This window comes from Cryptomeria japonica, chromosome 11 (genome assembly GCF_030272615.1).
Source record: "Cryptomeria japonica chromosome 11, Sugi_1.0, whole genome shotgun sequence".
Classification (NCBI taxonomy): domain Eukaryota; kingdom Viridiplantae; phylum Streptophyta; class Pinopsida; order Cupressales; family Cupressaceae; genus Cryptomeria; species Cryptomeria japonica.
Window position 1 is genome coordinate 541,335,276 of NC_081415.1, and position 20,902 is coordinate 541,356,177.

General features: G+C 32.8%; 1 protein-coding gene across 4 annotated transcripts in view; it reads right to left on the minus strand.

Annotated features, from left to right (window-relative positions):
• Window positions 1-7,837, minus strand: part of LOC131049032 (uncharacterized) — a 51,232-nt gene extending 43,395 nt beyond the window's left edge. The window contains exons 1-3 of one of the 4 annotated variants that reach the window (XM_057983035.2): window positions 7,583-7,835; window positions 7,394-7,509; window positions 7,024-7,308 (exon numbers count right to left, since the gene is read on the minus strand). In XM_057983035.2, coding sequence (XP_057839018.2) covers window positions 7,024-7,286 — 263 coding nt within the window. In that variant the 5' untranslated portion in view covers window positions 7,287-7,308; window positions 7,394-7,509; window positions 7,583-7,835. Of the gene's footprint in view, window positions 1-7,023; window positions 7,309-7,393; window positions 7,510-7,582 lie in introns of all 4 variants that reach the window. The other 3 variants (XM_057983036.2, XM_057983034.2, XM_057983033.2) reach the window with 3 other exon arrangements.
• Window positions 7,838-20,902: the final 13,065 nt, after the last annotated feature.

Here is a 20,902-nt window from a genome sequence, read left to right on the forward strand (position 1 = left end):
ATATGAGTCAGATGATTAAGATGGAAACTGAGAACTTTGAGATCTCACACCAACATAACAGGAGGGCATAAATTATGGTGGAAGATCTAGCACCCAATTTGGGAATGGAAAAATTAAGAATGGTGACTTATACTCATCATTTCCTCTCAGTGGCATTAAAGCTAATATCAGAGGACTGCAACTTTCTCTTCATTAAAAATTGTAATCTGCAAATTCAGAAAAAAGAAATAACTTGTGTGGATAAAAAACTGTCTTTGTATGCACTCTGTGGCCCCTATTTATGTTTAAATCACACAGAAGAAAATGATAAAAGAAGAAAGAGTGTGATGTATGAATGATGAAAGACACTGTTATTTTTGCTAAATTTCTCAGAATTGAAATATGCTTGGAGCTGAATAAGGGAGATTCACTGTAGCTAGAAAAGCAGATACTTGAATCTGATTTTGAAATTAGTGATATTTTTATTTTCCTGGACTGGTTGCACAATGCAGATGTTTAATTTGATTTTTATAATTCAAGTCACCCAGAATGATTAGTTAACACCAACTAAGAGTTGGCATTTCAGCTAACAATTTTCCAGGTCTAGGGTCCACTTAAACCCCAGATACTTTTAGCAAAACAACTAACTTTTTTGAGGTACTTTTAACCAGGCATATTTAGTCATCACTTTAATGACCAAATCCCATGAGTAGTTATTTCTTTGAGAAGTAAAGGTCGTCAAAGAAATGAACGCTCATTAAAGTTAGTCATCAAAGAGATGGTACGATACATACAGTTAAAAACCCCACAAAAAGAATAAATCTAAAATAATGGTGTTGCTAGTTACCTACAGCTTGTCTGAGTGTCTCTTAAACTATGATGTTGGGCATAAATGTTAGCAAAGGACCAAGAAAACAGTCCACAAAAACCTCAACATGCTAATCTCTGTTGCCCTTCAATAAAAGTCAAGTTTGTTAATGCAATAAAAATCAAAGCTGTTGTTGCACATTATTTACAATTGGAGAACAAGTTATAAGCCACATTAATAAGGAATTTTAGCAGGGCATATTTAATCACCTCTTTGGTGATCAACTCCTGCGATTGGTGATTTCTTTGGGAGGTAAAGATTATCAAAGAAATAGCTATTCATTGAAAATAGCCACCAAAGAGACGAAAAAGTGCATACAGTTAGAAATCCCACAAAATAAATAAAAAATAATATATGTGTAAATGCTAGTTCCCTATAGCTTGTCTTTTAAACCATTGTGTTATACATGATGGCTACCAAAGGACCAGGAAAATAGCCCATATAAAGATCAGCAGGATAGCCTTCGTTGCCCTTAATAAAAAGTCAAGTTTGTTATCACAATAAAAATCACAGGTGTTGCTGAGCTTTACAGATAATTCAAAAAACAAGTCCTGTTCCACGGTCAAGAGGCAAGTTTCCTCAACTTCTTGCATCTTCTAGATTAAAAAAAATGGAAAGAAAAATAAGAGCCATAGATTACTCACTGCTCATCATTCAAACTCCTAAACTTCAATCTACAATTGTCAGAAAAAGCATGTATGAAATCACAAAAAATATCTAAGTTACTGGTTCAAAATTTGAGTTTGGGTTTGGGTGTAGGGGTTCAGTTCACAGACATGCAAAAATGAAAGGCTTGAATTCATTTTGGTTTTTGACAATACAAAAACCATATAGATTTCATATATATAGACACACAAACACACACAACACAACACGCACATATATAAATACATACTTAGCCTTAGTGGGAACCAAATCCCACTATATCCTCCAAAAATTTATATTTAGTTTTTTAAACCATATAAAGTATTTCCTTAATTGATAAAACATAAATACATACTTAGCCTTGGTGGGATCCAAATCCCATTGCATCCTCCAAACATCTATATTTAGTTTTTTTTTACTTTAAACTTTAAACCATAAAAAGTCTCCCCTTAATTGATAAATAAATAACGGACTTTCCTCACAAAAGTCTTGTAATATTATGAATTAGGGAAAGTTAAAATCAATCAAGTTAAATTAGACAAATCTTGTATCAATTAAAAAAACTACCCAATAAAGGATGGAAACAAAAAAGCTAATTCTACAAGGATCAAATGAAAAAAACATTCTACAAAAATATTTCTGGTCATCTATTGGCTGGGGGGCACCCTACCAGCAGATTAATGAAAGACTTTACACAATATCAGGAGCCTTTAAACCCTTGCAAGACAAATAATTCTGAAAATTTACCATCATCTGATGCCATCCAGCTGGTTCAACACAATTCTTTACAATTTTGGGAGGGAAGTTGAGCAAAAGCAGCAGCTTAAGTTCAGACATGGGACAGAATAATAAGGATATCTGGTTTCTGTCTGGTTTTGCAGCATGATAATCACACTACGGCCAACCATTTAAAAAACAAAATAAAGTAACTCTCATCAAATTCACCCACTATTCATTCTGATTGTGTGTTTTGAAGCCCAGATTCACCCGGGGTATGTCCATGGACACATCCAGACAATCTGAACTGCAAAACACATTCCCTGCCCGCACCCTGAAGAAACCAAACCATGTATCCATATCTGACGTAAATCAGAGCAGGATCCAGGGCTTGAGGTCAGCAAATGAGTAACATAAAAAAATATGGAGTATCCATATTCTGGAATCTTAATTATTGCAGCCTACAAATAATTTGATGATGTGGAAAGTTCCTAGAAATTTATTGTACTTCAATCATTCTTGCCTTTTTATTCCCTATTAATCATCAGATGGGCATTATTTCTATTATCATAAAAACCTAAGAACTAATATTTCCACGCCAAATGCCAGCCATAGAGGTATTATTTCAGAATCTTATAAGGTTTAGTGAATGTTAAAGATTTGATAAGGTTTTAGTTCCAAAAATATGAAAATATTGCCAACCATGTTGCAAATCAAATATTCGTTCTATACTATGTATTATATCAGCATATTTCATATATAGGATTATTGCATTTTTTTTTTTGAGTTGTGAATTAATCCTATAGTACAAGTTCAATGGTGTATTAACCATCATAATAGCACCATGATTGCCTTCAGAGAAAGGCTAGGCTCAAAAAACTTTGGAAGTATATTTAAAGTTTGGAAATCCAAATTTGAACAGGAGGACAAAATAAATGTGAATGTGTGTGCACCTACGCCCCACTCTCAGCATATAGGAGCATGTGCAGATGTGATTGAGTTTGGAAATGTGTATTTGAACCAGAAAGCAAAATGTACCCATAATCATGTGTGTGAGCGCATGAGCGCATGTGTGGTGTTGACAATAATATATGAGAGCCAGACATTTGGGACATGGTTTTGCCAAGATAAAAAATTAATTTTTATAAGAGAAGAAGTAGTTTAGAAAGTCAAGATTGGATTGGACTGATCTGGACTGCCTGTGAAAACCAATCAAGTGGAACCAATAACCATATTCAAAACAGATGAAGCAGACAACTGAAATTTGAAACTCGTGTTTCCAAAGCTCAAGCGATGGCCCATGGATCAGAACTTACAAGTATCACTCTGTAGATAATGTAGAGGAAAATTGTAGCAATTTGTACAATATAACAGTCTCATAGCGAATTAGGCACATCAGTAGTCAAGTAGTCAAACTACAGTTCATATTCACAGCATAATTATTTGGAAAATATTCACCACTCATAGATGCATATTTCACAGAAAAAATTTCTAATTCATTCAAGCAGGTGTAGGAAATCTCGTCACCTTCCCTATTGATCATTTGAAGTTTCCTTTCAACACATTGTAGCTCTACATTTCCATATGTTTCCTCATTTTATAACTTATTGGTTTCATGGGACCACTTGGGCAAAAAAAAGGAGAAAACTAGCTAACTCCATTTCAAAAACCATTCCCAATTGCATGTCACACCATGATAATCACACCATGGCCAACAATTAAAAAATAAACAGAAAAAAAATACTCTCATCCAATTCACCCACTGTTCATTCTGACTGTGTGTTTTGAAGCCCAGATTCGCCCAGGGTATGTCCATCAACACATCCGGACAGATCTGAACTGTAAAACAAATTCCTGCCCGCAACCTGAAGGAACCAAACCATGTATCCATATCTGACATAAATCAAACCAGGATCCCGGGATTAAAGTCAGCAAAAGAGTAACATAGAAAAATATGGAATATCCCATATTCTTGAATCTTAATTATTACAGCTTGAAAATAATTTAATCCCAAACTGACAAAGATGTGGAAAGTTCCTAGAAATTTTTTGTACCTCAATCATTCTCGCCTTTTTATTCCTCGCTAATCATCAGATGGGCATTATTTTAATGATCATGAAAATGTTAAGACCCAATATTTCCAAGCCAATTGCCAGACATGGAGGCATTATTTCAGTATTTATAAGGTTTGGTGAATTGTTTAAGATTTGATACGGCTTTAATTCCAGGGATATGAAAATATAGGCAACCATATTGCAAATCAAATATTAATTATATGCTAATGTATTATGTAAGCATGTTTAATATTTAGGATTACTGCATTTTTTTCTACTTGTAAATCATCCCTGGGTCCAAGTCCAATGGTGTATTAACCATCATAATAGCACCATGATTGCCTTCAATTGAAAGGCTAGGACCAAAAAACTTGGAAGCATATTTACCAAGTTTGGAAATCCAAATTTAAAGAAGATGACAAAATAAATGTGAATGTGTGTGCACCTACACCCACTCCCAGCACATAGGAGCATGTGCGGATGTGATTAAGTTTGCAAATGCAGATTTGAACCTGAAAGCAAAATGCACCCACAACCATGTGTGTGAGTGCATGTGTGGTGTGTAACAATAATAAATGAGAGCCGGACATTTGGGACATAGTTTTGCCAAAATAAAAAAAATTAATTTGTAATAAGTGAAGTAGTTTAATGACTCAAGATTGGATTTGACTGATCTGGACTGCCTGCAAATTCCAATCAAGTGGATTCAGTAACCATATTCCAAAAAGATGAAGCAGACAACTGAAATCTAAGGGAACCCTTTTAATACAAGTCAGACCTTAAGGATTTTAGTTTAAGAAATTTCCTCTCAAATACATTAATATGAATATATGTCTCTCATTCGTAAATCAGACCAGGATCCAGGGCTTAAAATCAGAAAATGAGTAACAGAAAAATATGGAATATCCCATATTTTTGAATCTTAATTATTATAGCTTACAAATAATTTGATCACAAACTGACAAAGATGTGGAAAGTTCCTAGAAATTTATTGTAACTCAATCATGCTTGTCTTTGTATTCCTTACTAATCATCAGATGGGCATTATTTTTATAATCATGAAAATGTTAAAGACCCAATAATTCCAAGCCAATTGCCAGACATAGAGGGCATTATTTCAGTATTTATAAGGTTTAGTGAATTGTTTAAGATTTGATAGGTCTTCAGTTCCAGGGATATGAAAATATAGGCAACCATATTGCAAATCAAATATTAATTCTATGCTAATGTATTATGACAGCATGTTTGATATATAGGATAACTGCATTATTTTCTACTTGTGAATCATCCCTAGGTCCAAGTTCAATGGTGTATTAACCATCATAATAGCACCACGATTGCCTTCAATTGAAAGGCTAGGGCCAAAAAACTTGGAAGCATATTTACAAAGTTTGGGAATCCAAAATTGAAGAGGACAATATAAATGTGAATGTGTGTGCACCTACAACCACCCCCGGCACGTAGGAACATGTGCGTTTGTGATTGAGTTTGAAAATGAAGATTTGAACCTGAAAGCAAAATGCACCCACAACCATGTGTGTTAGTGCATGTGTGGTGTGTGACAATAATAAATGAGAACCTTTGGGACATAGTCTTGCCAAAATAAAAAATAAAAAATAAAAAAATTTGTATAAGTGAAGAAGTAGTTTAGAAACTCAAGATTGGATTTGACTGATCTGGACTGCCTGCAAAATCCAATTAAGTGGATTCAGTAACCATATTCAAAAAAGATGAAGAAGACAACTGAAATCTAAGGGAAACCTTTTATTTTAATACAAGTTACACCTTGAAAATTATAGTTTAAAAAATTTCCTCTCAAATACATTAACATGAATATATGTCTCTCATTCCAATAAATTTGAAACTCGTGTTTCCAAAGCTAAAACAATGGCCCGTGGATGAGAACTTACAAGTATCACTCTGTAGAAAATGTAAAGGAAAATTTATAGCAATTTGTGAACAGCCTCACTACAAATTAGGCACATCAGTAGTCAAAATACCAGTTCATATTGATGGCATAATTATTAGGGAAATATTCACCACTCATAAATGCATGTTGCACGGATTCTCCCAATTAATTCAAGCAGGTATAGGAAATCTCTTGTCCCCTTCCCTATTGATCATTTGATGTTTCCTTTCAACACATTGTGGCTCTGCATTTCCATATGAAACTTCACATGTTTCCTCATTTTATAACTTTTTGGTTTCATGGGACCACTTGGAAAATAAAAATGAGAAAACTAGCTAAGAACATTTTGAAAACCATTCCTAATTTCATGTCACTTTCCAGTTACCCTAATATACATGCCATAAACACGAACGAAAATATTTAAGGGCTCACAGGACCACCTGTTACAAATAATTGTTGATGATAAGAAATAAATCCATGTGAAGCAAAAACGGAGGGCCATAACTTGAAAATCGTTTAGACTCGTCAGGAAAGGGCTTATTTTAAATGTTTATGTACCAAAAATAAATGCCTAAATGCGGGTCTAAAGTTGGGTAAATTATAGAAGTAGAGACATTGTGCGCGAACTGAATGGCCTCTGCATTGCTCCCTGTTATTAATTAGGCTAATTTCACCCGATTATTTAACTAACAGTTCTAGGGTTTCATGCTGCCAACGACATTGTAAATTTCTAGTTTCAAAACGAAGCAAGTATACATGCAGAAAGGGTTTTGAACAGAAAATAAACGCACAGCAGAAGTGCAACCAAACTAAATTCACTGCCTCAAATGAAAACAAATAATTCCACTTACGTCATTTTGAAAGTATCTTCCCATCGACCGCCATCGCTCTCGGATCCCGCGTCCAAGTCCCCAAGGTCCCCAAAGTCATCTGGATCACTCATTATGTCATCCAGCACGCTCTTCTCCGTGCCCTTGCCACGTCTACTTTTTTCAACTACTTTGTTCGTAGACGCTCCAGAGTTCTGAACGGACTGAAGATCTTGATCAGGATTCGAACCCTTAGCCCCCTCCGTATTCCCTCCGTTCAAGCGTAGTGCAACCTTTACCCCCATGTTATCAATAGCTACCTCTAGCCTGTACAAACACAACATAAAATAAATAAATAAATATCACTTGCCCTGCCATTCCTAAAATTCACATTACTAACATCTTTACGAACCCTAGATGATAAATGCCCGCACTAATCTCGCTGCCTAGGGTTCGACTCCTCAGGCAAATTCTTGCTGAGCTAACGCCAGCAAATGCTTTCGAAATTTGGGGAGTTTTCCAAAAAATCTACACCGAACCACGAAAAAATTGAAAAAGGGAGTAATTAACAACATTTAGAGGCGTGTTCAAAATAAAACACCTGGACGGATGAATGCTGTCCCGCTTTTTCACCATGCCCTGCTGCTACTTCCGAATTTTATGCCAGATTTCTATATATGCCTGCGGCCGATCGATAGCAGCAGATAAGAAAGACAGTATGTAAAGGCCTGGTGTGTATTTTGCTTCTGTTTGGATGAGATATTTTGGTGTATACTAATAATAATGGGTAATTATAGCCAATGGTAAATATTAGAGCGACTCGCTTCTGTTTGGATGTGACGATGACGATGTGAATGCCCACAAACTCAGATGTTTATCACACGAATGGTTGAATTTCAACCTTGTTTTCTTTCCTAATAAAGTTTTAAATTGCTCCATATTTAGTCGTTATGGGTGAAAATTGGATTTTGGTGGTTTCTAGTGATTTTTTATTTTTTATTTTTTATTTAGATATAAAACACATGATTAACTTATTCTAAATTTAAAGTATGAAGAGGTTATAATAACAATTATTTTAAATTAAAAGTATAAAGAGGTTATAATAACAATTAACACCATGATCTCTTCATTAGAATAAGATAGTTAAAGAAGAGAGAAAATCTTATCCTCGTGATGGATCATCAAGTTTGATCTAAAAAGTTGATGTTAAAAAATTATATTGTTTAATCTAAAAGTTTGGTGTTAATTATCTTAAATGTAATAAATATTATTTATATTTTTTAAAATATAATAAATTTATTTGATAAGAAAATTAAGGGATGTGTAGATATATAGAATAAAAGAATTGGTTTGTTATTTGATATTTTGAAATTAATTTTAAAATTTGTCATTTGTATTAATAAAAAAATTTATTAATTTTCAAATATATAAGTTTTTTGTGTTTCCCAAGTTTCTACAAAATCAATGTCAGCATCATACAAATTCATCAACTTTTCAAATCTTGCTACCAAAATTCTTATCTATGTCAATAGTCTACATCTTTTACTCAACACATATGCAATCTTATTTGACTTTTTTTTTGTAGTACTTCAATAAAAAAAATAACTTTGCATGAACTCAACTCATCTCACATGTCTTTACATGAATTGAACTTATTTCACATGTCTTTGCTTTACCTTACCTTAGATGTTCAAGTATTCTAATGCTTGGTACATGAATTTTTTAGGCAATAAATAATGTCTTATCTTCTTTGATGCTTGAAATATGACCCAAAAAAACTAATAATGTACTAATTATCTCGTTTTTGCATTATTTTAATTCTTGCTAAAATATGTTATTGTTTTACCTTCTTAACTTAGTACTCCTCTAATTACACTTCCACTTTCATCACAATCAACTTGGCATGTCTTGTGAAAAACTAACAATGTTAGCATTGATTATTTTGTTACTTTCTTCTTCAACAATTGAAAAAAATTTATTGCTTCTAATATCCACCTAAGTTACTTATTGTCTCATCTCATATTCTTTGTTATTGGTGCACAAATACCATTGAAAATTCTAATGAACAATCTATAAAATTTACATAACCTATGGAAATTTCTTACCTCTCTAACATTCACTATTGTAGGCTACTCAAAAAATCATTTTTATCTTATCTAGATCCATATTCAAACCACCAAAAGATATTACAAGTCTCAAGTATACAAGTTCCTACTTCATAAAACTATATCACTTAACATTGATCAATAACTTTTTTTGTCTCAATTCCTACAACACTAGTTTGATGTGCTCTAGGCATTCCTCCTTAGTCTTAATAAATACCAAAATATCATCTAAGTAGACAATACCAAATGTATACAAATATGGCTTCAACACATCATTCATCAACCTCGTAAATGTGCTAGATGCATTAGTTTATCTAAAAGGTTTGGCCAACCACTCATATATTCCTTCATTAGCCTTAAATGTAGTCTTGCATTCACCTCCTCCTTTAATTATGATTGAGTGATAACCACTCTTCAAAACTATCATGATGAAACACTTTGTGTCAATCAAACAATCCATCATTAGCAATAGGATTTTGTATTTAGTTGTGATATTGTTTGTTGTTCTAAAGTGTATGCACATTCTTCGCTCATCTCATTATATGGTACTATTACACAAGTATTACACATGGACTTTTAAACTTTCTTTGCTCAAATCCTTCTTCAATAGCTTTTACTCTTACGTGTTCAAATCTTCTTTTTTATGACACCTTTAGTTGTGTAGATTTATTAGCAAAAATTCTCTTGAAATAAAATTCATATGACAATTAATGTTTTTGGTCTGAACAAGTTTATTTTCCTAACTAGTTCCAGTATTGAGTCATTTTCACACCTTATCACTTAAGTTTAATTAGGATACTTCTAAGAATTTTTAGTTTATGTATCATGTCATAAGTTAAAGAAATTTGTCATAAATCTTATGTTGTATTGTGTCTCACCTTTGCGTATTTAACCAAGGATTTCTAATTCACATACATTGATCATGTTCTATTTGTATTATTTGACCAGAATTTTTTTTTTTTACAAGAATATAGTTTATGATTGTTGTGTTGATATTTTGAGTTCTTTGTTCTTTCCATCAGGTCTCCAGATCTTGTATTCTCTTGAACCATTGAGTATTATCTTCTCTTGCATTCTTTGATGATTTAGAGAATTAGAAAAGTGTGATAGAAATACAAGATTATGTGTAAGGTCTCTTTACCCAAATTCTCATAACTTAAACTAATTACTCATTTAACACGCCATCAATTTAAAAGTAATAACATTAACTCCATAAATAGATAAATAATGATATATAATTAGGAGTTCAAGTGCTTGTTTTAGGTAAAGCACATATACATATGATATGAGTATAAGATCACATGACTACAATGATGCCATTAATGCCATGAAATAACAATTTAATGTAAAAATATATTTTTAAATAAGTACTATATATATATATATATATATATATATATATATATATATATATATATATATATATATATATATATATATATATATATATATATATATAACAATTGTCATTGCTCGCCACCAACCATTAGTTGTGTAGATTTATTAACAAAATTTCCCTTGAAATAAAGTCCATATGATGATTGATGTTTTTGGTTTGAACAAGTTTATTTTCCTAACTAGTTCCACTGTTGAGTCCTTTTCACACCTTATCACTTAAGTTTAATTAGAATACTTCTAAGAATTTTTAGTTTATGTATCGTGTCATAAGTTTAAGAAAATTGTCATAGTCTTATGTTGTCTCGTGTCTCACCTTAGTGTATTTAACCAAAGATTTGTAATTCGCATACATTGATCATGTTCTATTTGTATTATTTGATAGGAAGATAGTTCTTTTTACAAGAATATAGTTTATGATTATTATGTTGATATTTTGAGTTCTTTATTCTTTCCATTAGGTCTCTAGATCTTGTATTCTCTTGAAGCGTTGAGCATTATCTTCTCTTGTATTCTTTGATGATTTAGAGAATTAGAAAGGTATGATAGAAACACAAGATTATGTGTAAGGTCTCTTTACTCAAATTCTCACAACTTAAACTAATTACTCATTTAACACATCATCAATTTAAAAGTAATAACATTAACTCCATAAATAGATAAATAATGAAATATAATTAGGAGTTCAAGTACTTGCTCCAGGTTATGCAAGTATACATATGATAAGGGCATAAGATCACATGACTACAATGATGTCATTCATGCCATGAAATAATAATTCAACATGAAAATATATATATTTTTTAAGTACAATATATACATAACAATTGCCATTGCTCACCACCAACCATGAGGTCATTTGTAAGCTGAAAATGGGAACATGGCCCATGCGCTTTTATGCCCAACCACAAAGCAATTATGCTTCCCCAAAGCTCTTCATGACACAAAGAACCATCAACCTTGCATGAAGAGCCTAGCTACCTAGAAACAATGGTAAGATAGAAACCATGGTGCAACTTGATACATCTACATCTACATCCACATCTAATATATATGATAATGTAGTGACATATTATCAAGCTATGATAGATAAACATATTAAGAAATTTGCTAGGTTTTTCATCTATTTCAATGAACTAGGCTTTGGTCAAAGCACTTTTAAATCATGTATTTTCTCAAAAAGAGGATCATCCTTCTCTATTTACCCGTGTTCCTTCTCTATTTACCCATGTTTGGCACCCTTCTCGCAAACATATCTTAACAACACATAGTACAATCAATCATTCATATATCTACACGACTATTCATATGCAAGTATATCAAATATAATCTACATGATCATTTGTATGCATGATAAGATATAACGTAGATTTCATTAAAAATAATAATGCATTATAAAAGAATGTATGGCACATGTATGCATATTTAAAATATAGTGAATGCATTCTGAAAAAATCAATAACTTTTTAGTGATGGTTTAAAAATAAAACGATGTGATTTTAAATGCATTCAAGTTGTAACAAAGCAATATGTTATGTTTTATGTTTTCAAATTTCAATTTGTTTATTACTAAATTAATGGCATCCTGTCACTTTCAAGTTACCATGAGACAATCAACAAAATTTGAGTTGTTATCTAAAGGTAATGTGCATAATTTCATAATACAGATAGGATAAAATTGGTTTACTATATCATTGTCTTTTCTTCCAATTCTCTGTTTTTCGTTGCTAATGTGAAGATTGGTTTCATATACAAGTTTTTGGGTTTTAGGATCGTGAAATGAATTAAAAAGATATCAATATCAATTCGTTATGTTCTGGTTTGTATTTAGTGATTCTTTGTGAAAGAACATATATAAATATCTATATTAAAACGTCTAATATTTTCATATACGTATTTACATATGTTTATGATTAGATTTTCAATGTAAAACTTGATCCTGTATGAGTTGTAGACAAAAGAAAATTCAGTTAAATTTCTAGATTTCTATGATATTCTTACAAGCTCTTTGAATGATTGAACATGGAGAAATAACAAAATAATAATGGTTGTAGACATATAAATCTGACCACCTTCCTAAATAAATATTTAATATTTACTTTAACCCCATTCATCCTATTAATTAAATTCTATTTAATTGATTTCTTCGCATTCATCTATTTGATTAAATAAATTACTCAATTTATTTAATTAAATTCACATAAACCTTTTCTAGCCTTTAATTAAATAAATCACTTTATTCAATTAAATACCCTTTCTCCCCTTTTAATTAAATTGATCCTTGCAAATAAATAAATCTAATTTATTTATAAAATCCCCCCACTTGTATTTATGCAAGTTGCATCTATTTTGGTTGAAATAAAGTAATTTTATTTTAATTAAAATCCTTTTCCCTCATCCACTTGCATTTTCCTACACTTACCACTTGCCTCCTAAACCCCTTCTAGATTCTTCTAATCACTTCCAATTTATCCTTATTCATCTCCTAATCATTGTCGCATTCCTAAGTAAAAGGAAGTCAAGTTTCTCAAAAACCTCCATAGTTTTTAATAACCATTAAAGGCTTTGTGTCTTCAAATGGTTAACCTTTAAAGTGTTCCAAACCATTAAAGGCTCTTACATAACCATTTATGGTTAACTCACCTTTGACCTTTGGTTAAAGACTTTCCTCTAACTTAACCATCCTTTTGACTCAAGGGTCTCATCAAGCACTTATGACTTTGACCATAGTTATCCATTTAACCCTTGCACAAGATTTTACCCCTTGGGTAAAGGCTTTATCCAATGGATAACCCTAACCTAACCTTAACCCTTGCCTTCTAAGGTAACCTCCATGTCTTCTCGGGCATTTAATGCCTCTTGCATCTCCTCTCAAGCAACTTCTTGTTGACAATTGTCACCATTTCATTGGTGAAAATTCTAAACATGTATTTCAAAGTAACTTTCAATCCTAGCCCTTGTTAATATTATTCAATCTTAACCATCCATTGCCCTATTTCCCCAATAAAAAGAGCTCTCATTCTTCATTATCTAAGATCCAAGTTTTTATGCATCTACATTATAGCCTAATTTACTAAGCATTTTAGCCTCTCTTTGTTAAAACATCATCATAGCATTTAGAAGCATTTTTCATATCATAGAGTATTCATGCTAGGTTAGTACATCATGTTAGGATAATTTGTTAATCTTTTATCATATCACTATCTTCATCTTAACTTAATCATCATAGTTTTAACACATCATATAGATCTTAGAATGCATTCATGCATGTAGATCACAATGTCACTCGTTCTTGGAGTTGTCGTTCCTAAGTCTTTTGCTCAATGATCTGAGAGAAAAACATTAGCGTTAGGGATCTTGTGAGATAGAGAACAATGGGACACCCCTTGGGAAGTTAAACCAGTTCAATTAGTTTATATACTTGCACCAAGAGTATCATTGGTGTGTGGGTATTTTGATCTCGATTTCTTCGTTTTGATCACCGTATTTTCCCACGTACAGTAGTGTTAATAATCCTACTTGGTATAAATCATAACTCGATGTCAATTATGAAACCAAGTGAATCTAAGGTTGATGTTAATCTTCCTTATCCCTATCACCATTGCTTTATGTTTTCCAAATTCTTATCGATTATTCTTCTTCCATGAGTGCCCATATATGATCCAATAAAATCCTCCTTATCAATTACTAGATTGATTGGTAAAAACAATGATCTTCTAAGATCTATTGTAAAAATAACGGTCTTCTAAGATCTATTGATCTCTAGTAGTGTTGTTTACCTTAGAATATAAAAATCTAAGATAGAAAATGCTTTTTATTTTCAAAGTTCATAGAATGAGAGTCATAATTGTTTGGCCTATATATGAAATCAACCCTCTCCTTATCTATATATGGAGAGATAACGCTGAAATTTAAAATTTAGGGGTCAACTTAATAATGTAGTGACCGCTCAAAATGGGAGTCAACTCCATTATGGAGTCGTGCTCCATGTATACAACCAACTTGACCAATGAAGAAATAAGTTTTAAAAGGCATATTTGATATGATATGCATTATTTTGCATAATGAGAAATAATGTGTAGCATCCTAAATTGTACTCCCTTACAATTTAGTCCACATTTTGGGCCCTCACCTTAGTGTTTGTCTTCCAATGCTTAATTAAGACCTGATTATGCTTGCATCATGCAAAAATGGCCTTATTTTCACTTTATACATCATGTGGCCCCTTAGTCTAGCCCTAAAATAGGGTAGGACCAGGGCATGGTGCTTTGGTCCCCATTAGGAGTAGTCCACCACGCTCTGGTCCTCCTTATTTGAGCCCCATTTTGAGCCCCTCTTGCATTATAAAATTTGAGCGTAAAAGCTCTCTCTGTGTTGGCTTATGTCATAAAATTAGCATGATTTCTGACGAGCGAGTATATAAAGTGGATTTCCCCTCTCATTTGGGGGGACATGATATGGAAGATCATAAGAGAAGGGCAAAAGTAAAATCATTAAGCATTCAAGCATTCAAGCATTGAAGTATTCATCATCAAGCATCTTTAAAGATCTTCGAGGTTGCATTCTTCATTCATCAATTGTGGAGCAACATTACATATTTCATATGCAAGCATGTGTGTGTGATTAGGGTTTTGTCATGTCCTTGCCATTTCATACAACATGTGTGATTACATTCAAGAAGCAAAGCATCATTATTAGTCATTGCAGATCTGAGGTATATCCTTCCAATATTTATTTCAATATTGGAAAACTTTCAATCAAGTTTAATTCCTGAACTAAAGTTTGACTTAGGAAATCCCCTATTCCCAACCTATTTCCCTTTCTTTTTGTGTGCAGGAAACAGGTATGGTGTTGTGATCTTTAAAATTGAAACTATTCACATAGACGAATCAACCCCTTTTGGTGTACAAAAAGTTTGGAGGATCAGAGCGACGGGCATTCCAATCCTTATATTTTTGGAGCTTTTTCAGGGATCAAATTTGAATCTACTTATAATTCTCAGATCCAAGTGCATGTCTCAATCTCGCATCCGTAGCTCTCTGTTTTCATGCTTTTATCTTCATTTTCAACACTTTACCCTAATTTCAGCAATTCAACTCACAAAAGAGGGCAAACAAATTCCACCCCTTTCATCCAATCGGTATTCGGTCCTTATCCTTGTTGGTTTTAATCTATTGGATCTCATCCCTCTTTTGAATGTAATAGGTCACTAAGCAAAAATTAGCGGTTTTCATTATCCTATGGTGGAAACCATAATTTTTCATCCATTACATTTTGGTGAACCTGACTCCTTACACCTTTAATTGTGATTTAGGTTCTCATATATGAGTGTTTATGCAATTTAAAATTCAAGTTTACATTTACAAGTTTAATTTCTAATTGAATTAAAAAAATTCAGAGGTTAATTTCACAAAAACCCTAATTTTTAATTATAAAACTGAGCTTGTGATTTGACTAATATGGATTAATTGTTTCAGATCTGATTTAGAAATGTTTCAAAATTAAAATCCAAATTCATAGATCTCATTTTAATAAAATTATATAAATTTAGAGGTCTAATTCATAAAAAAGCCTAATTTATTTTGGCTAATTTGATTTGTGAATTGCAACATCTTTCTCGTCAATTTTCATCTATCTGATTCATTATGGCACTTAATAGATCTGATTTATTTGCTATTTCACAAATTATTACTTTACTTTTCACTTATATTTATCAAAATCATGTGTTGGATAAAGGCTTTTTCATTTCACATTGCTTCTTTTCATTCATAGCACTTTGGCACATTGTGTTTTTAGGTTTCAAAACTCCTTCCTTTCAATCAATTTGATCTCGAAGATTTCATATATAGTACATGTTGTTTTACGGTTACTTTTTAGGAAAGTGCATTTCATAAATAGATCACCTCAAAGCTTTTGTAGATCTCAATTCTAGAGATGCTAATGGAAAACCTAACACTTGTACCTCTCCTAGGGTATCTAATGTGAATGAAGAGAGAGCTAATACTCCTATCAATGATCTCTCTAATGGAGAGAAATCATTGAAGAGAAACATGGCCCCATATTCTTCTTATACACATACCCTAGTGCAAGGGGGCAAAATCAAAATATGGATGTTTTTATCTCTCTAGATCCTCCTTCTCCAAGAGCCCATATTAAACATCAAAACATCTTTAGAGAGGATTATGTTATGCATTTTATTCATGATCTCTCTCCCCACATAACATTAGTCAAAGATGAGGCTTTCAATGATAACGATCTTCTTTCACAATTTACCAAAAAGGATATGCATGATGAAAGAAAGGAAAATCTTCCTTCACAAGATATTCCTTCTTCGTCTACTAATCCCTTTGTTCCTTCTAAACATTCTTACACTACAAAATTCAAATAAATTTATTATAATGTTCCTCCTCCTTATCAATTAAAGGATTCCTATACGAGTGGCTTTAACATAATATCAAAACAAGGTTTTAGAGGACGAGGACTTGGAAAATTTGAACAAGGAATTCGAGTCCCTATAAACCCTCCTACACAAATTAGTATAGAAGGCCTAGGAAATGATAATAGATCTCCTATGGATAACCTCCTTAGGATTCAAAACTTCAAATATCATCTTGCAAGACTACAAGGCATTTGTTCCCATAAAAGTGTTTCTTCTTCAAAAACTCCTTTTTGTTCATTTCATCAAACTCATGATCATCACGCTAATGATTGTCCTGATTTTCAAAATTCAATGAAAGAACTTATTGATATTGGAATACTTAAAATCATAGATGAAAATTCTTCTTCTAATAATAATAACCCTTGTCCTCAATCTCAAAAGAATAAGCATACAGCTATTCATGATAAAAAAAAACTGGCTACTAGAATCTTTTGGAAATTGAAGAATGACAAGAATGTTATTTTCCTTTTGTGAAGTTTATCACTAAGCATAAAGAAGTTAGTGGATATTTTCTTTTTAATCATGGTGGTTCTAATTCTCTTAGAAAGTGTAAATAATTTAAGGAATTTGTTTAAGAACAATATGATCTTGCTTGTATATGTCTTTCAACGGATCTTACTCTCTTTCTTGGTGAAAAGGTAGTGCCTTAACACTCCTTTCACCCTCATGTTTCTCCTCACCCTATGACATACATAATGAACTTAATTGGGGGCTCTTTTTTATTAGAGGTGGTGCTTTTTCAATGTCAAACATCTTGGGGTAGCAACATGATTTTCTCTATCCTGTCTCTTATCTTTAAAATTTCACCATTTCCTTTATGGATTGTATTTTTCATAACTTGATGTCCTTTATTGCATAGAGTTATCCTTCATGCAAATTCATGTGTGTTCCTTGGTTAGGACATTCTTTTTTTAAAACGGTGTGTATCTTATGGATAATCTCTCCTTAGGGAATGTGTGATCCTTTGTCCTCATTTATCCTTGTCCTCTTGCTTGGGGGGAAAGGATATCATTTTCTCTCTCTCTTTCTATCTAAAGTATCGCTATTCCCTTTAGGGGTTGAATTTTTCATTTGATTATATCCTTTCTTTCATGAAATGGTATGTATCTTATGAATAATCCCTCCTTAGGGGAATCTATAATCTTTTTTTCTTTCTCTCTCTTTTTGAAGATTACCACTTCTTTAGAGTTGCATTTTCCATATAGCAATGTCTTTTCTTGCATCAAATAATTATTCATGTGAGTACATTGTGCATCTGCTTATGTTTAATCTCCCCTTAGAGGTTGTGTAATTCTTCTCATTATCCTTAAACTTGGGGGGCAATGATTTATGTGTATCTCTCCTTTATCCTTTCTAAGGATCCACTTTTCCTTTATTGAGTGGTGTTTGCTTATGATTTGATGTCATTCCTTGTGTGAAGTTATTGTTTTCTCAAGGATTATCTCTTATGCAATAGGTGTAAGTCCTTGGATACAACCTATTTTTCACTTGGCAATGTATATCTATTATAAACTTACCCCTCACATTGGGTCAAAAGTGTATCATCCTTCATTAAGTATCTCTTTTACCTAGAAACAAGGGGAAGGTATGCATTCTTGTTCTCCTTCTCTTCTCTTGGTAGAAGATGCTATGTTTGTTGAAGAAACTCCTCTTGGAGGTAGATGTCTTTTGAGAAAATATTTTTGAACTCCTCTCCAAGGATCTCCTTTACACTTGTTGCAAGCTATCTCTTTTTCAACTATCTTATCCTTGCTTAAATAGTGTTCTCTCTTTATCTTGGATTTATGACATTATTGCCTAAAGGATATCTCCTTGGTTTTGAAGGTTAGTATCCTTGTTCCTAGCTTCGTTAAGACATAAATATAGAGCCGCGTTGATATACTAAGGGGGGAGGGGGGGGCACCCATATTGCTCCCTTTGTACCGTGTTGTACCATACTTTTTCATAACAATTTTGCATGTCTTAAATGGGGTGTTCATCCTCAAAACCAAAGTAAATAAACTCTTAGAGTGGGATTCTTCACACCCAAATTTAGATGCAACATTTATGTATGTCTTTAGTGGGATTATACATCACCGAAACTAGAGTAAAAAAACTCTTACATGAGATATCACTTGTGTTAAGTGGGATCACTTGTGTTAATGAGATGAAATTTTTCAAGAATGATATTAGTGGTTGAGATAAAATTGTTATCGAGTTCTCTTCAACTATTTGACTTGAGATCTTGTTTTTGGTTCTTAGCTTATGTTGTGTGTCAATTTGTGTCTTTTACCTTTATTTGTCTTTTTGTCTTTGTTTGTCTTTTTATTTTTGTCTTGTTTTTTGTGTGCCCTTGCATATGATAGAGTGAGTTAAGATCCTAATATTGGGGGATTGGTTCCTCAAAATTAGTGACATCTTATACTCCTTTTGATTTTGCTCCTCATTCCTCCTCTTCTTCATCTCTCTTTCGTCTACTTTACCATATGTGTGTAAGCTCATACTCCCGCTAAAGTGGGGGCTAAATGTAGCGTCCTAAATTGTACTCCCTTATAATTTAGTCAACATTTTGGGCCCTCACCTTAGTGTTCATCTCCCAATGCTTAATTAAGACCCGATTATGCTTGTATCATGCAAAAATGGACTTATTTTCACTTTATACATCACACGGCCCCTTAGTTTGGCCCTATACGGTAGGACCAGGGCATGGTGCTTTGGTCCCCATTAGGACTAGGGCACCATGCTCTGGTCCTCCTTATTTGGGCCCCATTTTGAACCCTCTTGCATTATCAAATTTGAGAGAGAAATCTCTCTCTGTGTCGGCCTATGTTGAAAAATTAGCATGATTTCTGATGAGCAAGTATATAAGGAGGCTTTCCCCTCTCATTTGGTCAGACATGATACAAAAGATCACAAGAGAAGAGCAAAATTGCAATCATGAAGAATTCAAGCATCGAAGTATTCATCATCAAGCATCTCTAGAGGTATTCAAGGTTGCATTCTTCATTCGTCAATTATGGAGCATTACTTCTTTCATATGCAAGCATGTTTGTGTGATTAGGGTTTTGTCATGTCCATGCCATTTCATACAACATATGTGATTACATTCAAGAAGCAAATCATCATTATCAGTCATTGCAAATCTGAGGTATATCCTTCCATTATTTATTTTAGTATTTACAATATTTCAATCAAGATTAATTCCTAAACTGGGGTTTGACTTAGCCAAGCCCCTATTCCCAGCCTATTTCTCTTTCTTTTTGTGTGTAGGAAACAGGTATAGAGCTGCGATCTTCAGAATCAGAATTATTCACAAAGACGAATCAACCCCTTTTGGTTTGCGAAAAGTTTGGAGGAGTAGAGCAACGAGCATTCCGGTACCGACATTTTTTGGAGCTTTTTCAAAGATTAGATCCAAATCTTCTTATAATTCTTAGATCTAGGTGCGTGTCTCAGTCCTGTATTTGTAGCTCACTATTTCTGTGTTTTTATCTTCATTTTCAACACTTTACCCTAATTTCAACAATTCAACTCACAAAAAAGGGCAAACAAATTCCATCCCTTTCATCCAATTAGTATTCAGTCCTTATCCTTATTGGTTTGTGATTGAATCAATTGGACCTTGTCCCTCTTTTAAATGTAATAGGTCACCAAGCAAAAATTAGCAGTTTTCATTATCCTATGGTGAAAACCCTATTTTTTCACCCATTACATAATATTATTTTAAACATAGATGTTTCGAAATGTTTTTGAATCGATTAATGAGAATTTGAAAGGTAGTATCAAACCTTTACTCAAGTTCATTTTTAGTAAGTGAATAGTTGTAGCAACAACTTAGAAGGACGAAGCTAGCATCCTATTGTTGGGTATTGTTGCTACTAGGATATATTGTTGTCATTGATGTCAACATATTCTTGAGTTTAGTATTGTAGAGAGTTGTTTGGTGATCTGATGATTGCAGTGAATTGATCTGGTTGATTTTTTTACTTGGGATGCTAAATCA